The following is a 9,086-nucleotide window of genomic DNA, read 5'->3' as shown; positions in this document are numbered from 1 at the left end:
TCTTTAAGTTTTTCTCAAATGCCTGTTTTGCCTCCTTTTCTCTGTTTTGCCCCTTTTCCCTTGTTTGCCAAAGGGAACTGGACCCAATTCCTGCTCTGCAGGAGGCAGAGCCCATCAAGGCTTTTGCTGGTCTCCTTGCCCCAGGGCCCTCTGCTCAGTGAGACTGGGCCCCTGTGCACGTGTTATCTTCCTGGATTAGTGTGGTGACACACTGAGGACCCTGGCCTTGGGATTGGCGGGGGGAGGATCTTTTATGTGTCCTGGTTCTGCTGTCTGGGTATAGCTCCCAGTCCAGTGTTCTCCTTGGCTCTTGGCTCTGCCCTCCAGAAGTTCCTTCCTTTTGCAGTATCTCCCTTGGTTGCATATGAAGATGATATTAAACTTTTTTTGAGGGCTAAGCAGCTTTTTTATCCTGAGTAGTTTGATGGCCCAAGGATTGTTTCAAGTCTTGCATCTTCAGTGTGACTCTCAAAACCCTGACCAGCTTTTTGTGCATTTGCTTCCATTAGCTCCGTATATCAATAGCTTTTCCCACAGTTGTTAGTGAAATATGCCCCTCTCTTTAGACTAAATTGTGGAGCTTTGGGGGTTTGCTTGGCAAAACCTTACTTTTAGTCACTCTGAGCAATTTGGTCCCACTGAGAGGATTTACTGGGAGCCATAACTGAACTGAAACAAAAGGTCTGACAATCACACTCATGACTTAGTCCTTGCCATTAGGCTGGGTTTTAATCATCTTTTGTCATGCAAAAGCTATATCTATTTTGTCTTTGACCAGTTGGAAATGAGAATTCATTAAATCTCCAACCTTGCAAGTCCTGGAATTTCTGGGACACTTTCTTCTTCTTTTAAAATATTAAAAAAAATTTTTTTTTTTTTTGCTATGCCATGTGGCATGTGGGATCTTAGTTCCCCAACCAGGGATTGAACCCACTTCCCCTGAATTGGAAGCCCAGAGTCTTAACCACTGGACAGCCAGGGAAGTCCCTCTGGACACTTTGTCTTTGCCTTACATTTTTATTTTGCAAATCAGCAAACTCTTAGACTAATTTTTGTGTGTGTGTGTCATACTTTTGTCAAATGTAGCCAGTGACAACCAGCTCCTACCACTGATGTTATATTTCCCTCCTTGTCTCATCACATCACCAGCTCATGCTTGCATTGTTCCTCTTTCAAGTTATTGCATCAAGTTCTACCACACAGTTCACCACTAAATTACATGGGTTGCCGTCTTGCCAGTGTTTTCTTACTGCCTGGCTCTGAAGCCACTATCACGTATTTTAGGCTTTTGTATTATGGCAGAACTCCACCTGGAGACCAGCTTTTTTAACGAGTCAGTTGAGGCTAGTTATACTGTGATAACAGCAAATCCTGAGGCGCTTACACCAACAACAGTTTATTTCTTGTCCACGTTACATGCAAGCTATGGTTTTGCCCCACATCTTCACTCTGGGATCATTTGCCATTCTTAGAGCAGCAATTGTAGAAGCTGACTGTGAAAGCTTTTGCTCATAAGTAGCTCATGTCACTTGCTTCACATTCCAAATGCGAAAGTGAATGACTTGACTACACCTGAGTCAGTGGGGTAGGAAAATCAATTCTATAGGGAGGGCCAATGAATATTTTGCACAAATAGTACAATCTATCATTCGGCTCACTAAGGTAGTGAGTTTTCCACATTTGATTATTTTGGACTGCCTTTAATATAAAATTGTTAGTTTGGCTTATTCTGTGGAATCAGTATCTAAATGGGATTTGACTTTTAAACATTTTGAGGGGAAAGTAAAAGGAGTTTATACTACCTTCACTTACTTGCTTTTTAGTTCATAGTTTATGGCTTATTGTACAATGTAAGTCAATTGAAAGTATTGTCGTTATAGAGGCTGACAGGATAGTTCTGGCTGGGACCCACAGAATGGTTGTACCTTGTGAAGAACTGAGATCTGGGGTTCTCACTCTCAACTTTGCACATTTAGGAACTGAAAAATGATTAGGCTTTTTGGGGAGATGATTTATATTAATCAGACTCACAAAAGACTTACTAATTCACTGTCAGTCCATTTGACATACTTTCACTGAACTGTGTGCTGGCAGCTCTTATGGGATAAGTTATTCTAAGCCCCAAATGATTTTATTTAGCCTTAGTAAGAATTATAATCGAAATCCTAGGCCACAACTTTCAAAAAATACTTAATTAGAAGACTATTGACACTGTAATACACTCAGAATGCAGAGTTTGTTATTTTTATTTTATTTTGTTTTTTATTATTTTATTTTGTTTTTTAGTTTGTTATTTTTATTTTAATCAGTTTGTTATTTTTAATTGATTCTATTTAAATGTCACTAAATTGTGAGACATTCTGAAAATTGAGGAAATGGATTGTATTTATTTCTCCCACATAAGTGGAGTGTCTCTAAAGGTTTGATTCTCCTGAGGCCCTGATTATATTCCTAAGCAGTTTGATGTTGAGATCTGTGGGCATTGCGTGGGATACTGAGTAGTAAGGATGACACAGTCCCTGGAGCAGCTTAAAATGTTTTTCAGATGGTAAAACCTGGCATTGCGATAGCCAGGAACTTTTGGAATACCTTCTTGTACACCCTAAGGTTCTATTCAGACACCCGTCTCCTCTTCTCCCAGGGCCATGAGTGTGCTCTCCGAGGGTGCAAGATTGTCTTCTGTGTTTCAGGACCTGATGACATTTGAGGATGTGGCTGTGGAATTCACCTGGTGGGAGTGGGGGCAGTTGGACCCTACTCAGAAGGACCTGTACCGGGAGGTGATGCTGGAGAATTTCAAGAACCTGGCCTCCCTGGGTGAGCTCAGCTCCTCCAAAGCCCAGAGCCTGCCCATCAGGCCATCTTTAGTTCCTTGGTGTTTAAAAGCTAGGGGTGTCTGGGCCTGTTGGCTGACTTTTGCCCTGAAATTCCAGAATTAGACATTTATTTTCTCTTGGGGGCCAGGAGATTCAGTATTTTTTCTCCTTGTAGGAAAGTCCCGGTGTATGCAAGATCAGAGTAAGACGCTTTATGACTTCACCATGCTTAGTTGCAGGCTGTCCACAAGCCTTGGCCTCTTACATACCCATACCATGATCCTTTTCCTTCTCTACCACCAGGGTTTCCAGTGTCCAAACCATATATGATCTGCCAGTTGGAGGAAGGGGAAGAGCCCTGTATTTTAGAGAGAGAAATCTCAACAGGTGTCCACTCAGGTGAGAGTCAGGCTAAAACAACAGTATACATCATAAGGGCCAACTGTGACTGGAAAGTTCCTTTAAACCCTTGGTCAGGGGCCTCTTCTTTGAGAAGGTGCGGTCACTTGCTAGGAGCCCTTTTCTTTGAAAAGGTGAAGTTGCTTGCCAAGAGCCCTCCACTCCAGTATTTTGAATACTTGTAGGCTTCCATAATGTTTTCTGGTATGAAAAGATGTTCATTTTCTTCTCTAGTGTTTATATTTCCTTTGTTTCTTGTGAGTAATGTAGATAAATAAACATCTGCCCATCTCTGCCTACCCTTCAGGGTCCTTGGGACTATGTGTCATCACTAGATGTCACATGGTCAGTGTTAGATGGAGTCTAAGGACCAACAGTTGTTAAGTCCTATACCAGCAGGGATAATAAAGAGTTATCAGCAGATCAAACAGAACAGTTAAGTAGCCCAGAAATTAAAGGGCTACCAGCAAGGACATCCTGACAGATGACATCAGGAAGATCAAGGTGAGGACACTTCAGGCTTGATTAAGTTGAACTACAACAGAGGTGGTTCTAAGAACAAAGACCACTTCTTACCAGCTCTTGATGGCATCTCTTTGAATTCCTAGGTGACTTGAGACGTCGGGGTGGTAGGCTGCACCCCTTGGGACAGAATTCCAGACACAAAGCTCCCCTGCCTGCCATGTGCCGCTCAAGCATACTGCAGGAGATGACAGTCTGTGTCTGTGTCCGTCTTTGAAACAGAATCAGCCTCAGGCCAGAGCTGAAACTCCCCAAAGCAGGGCTCAAATCCTGAGAGTGCAGGCTGGGCCTCCACACTCCAGAAGAGGACAGACAGGGAAGATGCTGATCTCTGTATTGGTACTCTCTTGATCATATTTCCTTCCAGAATGAGGGCAAGGGTCTGGCCTCTGGATCTAGTCTCATCATCAGTATCTGTCTGTTTACAGTGTTCTACAAATATGGTGTGTTTCAGAATCTCTAGGGGAGCTTGTTAAACACTCAAATCCTCAGGATCCCCACAAGACCTACTGGCTCAAAATCTGGCCTGTGGGAGCCCTGCTTAGGCATTGCCAGTCATTTTTCTCTTCAGAAGGGTCACTATTATTGTATTAGCTTTCTACTGTTGCTGAAACAAATTGTCATAAACTTAGTGGCTTTAATCAACACAAGTTTATTATCTCATAGTTCAAAACTCAGAATCAAGTATGGGTCTCACACTGTTAAAATCAAGGTATCAGCATGGCTGAGTTCCTTTCTGGAGTGTCTAGGGGACAGTCTGTTTCCTGTTCATCTGTGTTGTTGGCAGAACCAATTCCTTACAATGGTCAGACTGAGTTTCTCGTTTTCTTGCTGGCTATAAGCTGAGGAGCATTCCCAGCTTCTAAAGACTGCTACATTTCTTGGCCCTTGGGTCCCTTCCTCCACCTTCAGAGCCAGAAGTGATGGGTCGAATCTTTCTCACACCACATCTGACTCAGCCAGGAACTGTCTCTGATTTTGAGAACTCATGTGATTAGACTGGGCCCACCTGAATGACTCATGATAATCTTCCAGCCTCAGGGTCTGTGCCCTTAATCACATCTTCAGAGTCTCTTCTGCCATGTAAAGTAACATGTTTATATGTTCCTGGGATTTGAATACATAAATATGTTCAGATGGACTTGGACATCTTTGGGGGATAATTATTCTGCCATCACAGTTACATGCAGTAATAGATGTTAAAGGTATACAGTATGTATATTATACTATGTATATAGTACATGATAATGTGTGGTGTGGACTGAGGTGTTGAGGGAAGATTTTGTGGAGGGCATCTTCCTACCCTCCTCTCATCTTTACAGTCTTTGGATTTACCTTGTGTTACTGTTGTTCAGTAGCTAAGTTGTGTCCAACTGCAACTCCATGGACTATAGCCCTCAAGGCCCCTCTCTGTCCATGGACTTTCCCAGGCAAGAATACTGGAGTGGGTTGCCATTTCCTTCCCAGAGGACCTTCCTTATCCAGGGATTGAACCTGCATCTCCTTCACTGCAGGCTGATTCTTTACCACTGAGCCACCAGGGAAGCCCTTACCTGTGTACTGGAGTCCCAACACTGTTCTCTCAGGCTTTTCTAATCTCCAGTTACCTGCTTATCTTATTCTTGGCACTTACAAAATGTTCTTCAGACACACACCATTCTTGGAAGACTGTACGCCTCTTTTAGGTATTATTTTAAAGGTTAATTATCTTATGTCTATCATAGGACTTTACTTCCTCTTGGCATATAGAACAGGTAATACCAGCCTGTCTTTTTTGTTTTTTTTTCCAGACTGGGAGAGAAGGCCTCAAGCCAAGAAACCTATGCTAAGTCAGGGACTTTCCAAAGAAGAATTATTTCAGAGAGCATCAGTGGAGAAACACATTAGAGATGAATTCAGGTCCTCCAAACTGAAAGCAACCTGTGGTTGGGATGACCAGGTAGAGATATATCCAAAAAAACAGGAGAGACATCTGAAAGAAACGTCACTCACTCAGAAATCTCCTCCCACCCCTAAGAGAGGTCATGAATGGAGTGAATCTGGGACCAGTTCAGGTTTAAGATCAGTCCCTATTAACCAACACCATGTTCCCACAGGAGAAGGATACTATAATTGTGATACAGAATTCAGACAGATTTCAGGGAGAAGTGACTCTCGGAGAACCCAACCAGGGAAGAAATCTTGCAAATGCAATGAATGTGGGAAGTTGTTCCATTTCCAGTCAGAACTTCAGCGCCATCAGAGACGTCACACTGGAGAAAAGCCCTATGAGTGCGGTGAATGTGGAAGAGCCTTTGGTCATATTTCATCCCTTATTAAACATCAGAGAACTCATACTGGAGAGAAGCCCTATGAATGCAGTGAATGCAGAAGAGCCTTCAGCCAGAGTTCCTCTCTTGTTCTACATTATAGATTTCATACAGGAGAGAAACCCTACAAATGTAATGAATGTGGAAGGGCCTTTGGTCATACTTCGTCCCTTATTAAACATCAGAGAACTCACACTGGAGAAAAGCCCTATGAATGCAGAGAATGTGGGAGAACCTTCAGCCAGAGTTCCTCTCTCATTGTACACTACAGATTTCATACAGGAGAGAAACCCTACAAATGTAATAGGTGTGGGAGAGCCTTCAGCCAGAGTTCATCTCTCACTCAGCATTATAGACACCATACTGGAGAGAAACCCTACAAATGTAATGAGTGTGGAAGAGCCTTTGCTCACACTGCCTCCCTTATTAAACATCAGAAAAGTCATGCTGGGGAAAAAACCCTACGAATTCAGCCAATGCAGGAAGGCTTTCAGCTGGAAAACACACACCACTAAACCTCAGAGGATATACTGAATTATATATTAGAAAGCAATCCTAGGAGTGCAACGAATGTGGGAAGATTTTTGGTCAGAGGACACATTTTGCTCAACATCAGACAGGACACACCAAACCGAAGCTCTATTAAGAGGGGGTGGGCTTTCATCATACCTCCTCCCTTATCAAACACAAGAGAATTCAAACCAGTAAGAAACTATGTGAATATAATGGATTTGGAAAGGCTTTAGTTAGTGGGTCACACATTCAACATCAGAGAGTTTATTATTTAAAAAAATTTTTTTGATATGAACCATTTTTAAAGTCTTTATTGAATTTGTTACAATATTGTTTCTGTTTTATGTTTTGGTTTTCTGGCCATGAGGCATGTGGCATCTTAAATCCCTGACCAGGAATTGAACCCACACCCCCTGCTTTGGAAGGTGAAGTCTTAACCACTGGACCACCAGGGAAGTCTCCATACATGGGAGAATTTATACTGGGGGAAAGCCTCATCAGTGTAATCAGTATAGCACAGGCTTCAGTCACATAGTGTTTCAAAAGCACACAAAAATCCCTGAAACAACTCCAGATAACTCATACATATTTTACATTAGTAACAGGTTAAGTTTTCTTTCAAAGGGCAAAGTGAAGTGAAAGTCGCTCAGTCGTGTCTGACTCTTTGTGACCCCATGGACTCTACAGTCCATGGAATTCTCCAGGCCAGAATACTGGAGTGGGTAAGCCTTTCCCTTCTTCAGGGGATGTTCCCAAACCAGGGATTGAACCCAGGTCTCCTGCACTGCAGGCAGATTCTTTACCAACTGAGCCACAAAGGAAGCCCCATATATATATCCTTTCCCCCTGCAAGTGTCCTTCTCTAACCCTCACTCAGGTCACTTTATATGCCTGGATGCCTGCAACTTTGTAGCTGGTTTTTGCCTAACATAGTCCCTTTCTCTTATGTATCTCTGGCCATGTTAATCATTCTCATCAGTGGGCACCTATCCTGCCACCCTGTCCTGCCCCCAAAGCCTCTGTTTTGCCTATAGGATAAAGGCTCACCTCTCAGTTTGACATTCAATGCCCTCTTCAGTCTGCCCTAACCTCTTGCTGTTCCTGATAAGAACCGCCATTTCAGACAAACTAGCTTGCTTGCCATACCTCAAACATGCGTCCACACTTTCCAGCCTGGGCTGTTCCGCCTAAGCTGTTCCACCAGCCAGGCATACCCTCTCCACTATCTAAAGCCTGGTGATCAGTCAGAACCCTATTCAAATGTCCCCTCATCTGGGAAGAAATCTCTTGAATACTGATGGGAAGTCAGATCTTACTCAATTGCAATTGTAAAAGCATCTGTTTCTCCATAAGCATTATTTTTAATTACTGATTTCTGATTGTGCTGGATCTTCGTTGCTGCACACAGGCTTTCTCTAGTTCTAGAGAGGGGGCTACGCTCTAGTTGTGGTGCACGGGCTTCACACTGTGGTGGCTTCTTACTGTGGAGCACAGGGTCTAGGGGTATGGGCTTCAGGAGCAGTAGCATGAAGGCTCAGTAGTTGTGCTATGAGGGCTCTAGGGCGTGTAGGCTTTAGTAGTTGGAGCACAGGGGCTCATTAGTTGTGGCTCTCAAACCTTAGAGCATGCATGCTTCAGTAGTTACAGCGCTTGGGCTCAATAGTTGTTGAATCTAGAGCATGGGCTTAGTAGTTGTGGCGCACGGGCTTAGTTGGCATGTGGAATCTTCTCATTCCAGTCCCCTATAATGAAAAGGACATCTTTTTTGGGTGTTAGTTCTAGAAGGTCTTGTAGGTCTTCATAGAACCATTCAACTTCAGCCTCTTCAGCATTACTGGTTGGGGCATAGACTTGGATTACCATGATATTGAATAGTTTGCCTTGGAAACGAACAGATATCATTCTATCATTTTTGAGAATGCATCCAAGTACTGCATTTTGGACTCTTTTGTTGACTATGACGGCTACTCCATTTCTTCTAAGGGATGGTTGCCCACAGTAGTGAAAATAATGGTCATCTGAGTTAAATTCACCCATTCCAGTCCATTTTGGTTCACTGATTCCTAAAATGTCAACGTTCACTCTTGCCATCTCCTGTTTCAATAATTGAAAAATCAAGAGTTCCAGAAAAACATCTATTTCTGCTTTATTGTCTATGCCAAAGCCTTTGACTGTGTGGATCACAATAAACTGTGGAAAGTTCTGAAAGAGATGGGAATACCAGGCCACCTGACCTGCCTCTTGAGAAATCTGTATGCAGATCAGGAAGCAACAGTTAGAACTGGACATGGAACAGCAGACTGGTTCCAAATAGGAAAAGGAGTATGTCAAGGCTGTATATCGTCACCCTGCTTATTTAACTTATATGCAGAATACATCATGAGAAACGCTGGGCTGGAAGAAGCACAAGCTGGAATTAAGATTGCCGGGAGAAATATCAATAATCTCAGATATGCAGATGATACCACCCTTATGGCAGAAAGTGAAGAGGAACTAAAAAGCCTCTTGATGAAAGTGAAAGAGGAAA

General features: G+C 42.9%; 1 protein-coding gene across 1 annotated transcript in view; it reads left to right on the top strand.

Annotated features, from left to right (window-relative positions):
• The window catches only part of ZNF514 (zinc finger protein 514), a 17,317-nt gene that overhangs the window by 2,398 nt on the left and 5,833 nt on the right, over positions 1 to 9,086 (top strand). Inside the window, exons 5-6 of the mRNA XM_010829849.1 lie at positions 2,691 to 2,817; positions 3,120 to 3,260. Coding sequence (XP_010828151.1) covers positions 2,691 to 2,817; positions 3,120 to 3,260 — 268 coding nt within the window. The remainder of the gene's footprint in view (positions 1 to 2,690; positions 2,818 to 3,119; positions 3,261 to 9,086) is intronic.

This window comes from Bison bison, unplaced genomic scaffold (genome assembly GCF_000754665.1).
Source record: "Bison bison bison isolate TAMUID 2011002044 unplaced genomic scaffold, Bison_UMD1.0 scf7180017864508, whole genome shotgun sequence".
NCBI classification, from domain to species: Eukaryota; Metazoa; Chordata; class Mammalia; order Artiodactyla; family Bovidae; genus Bison; species Bison bison.
Note: the sequence above shows the minus strand (reverse complement) of the source record. Positions and strands in the feature narration are given on the sequence as shown.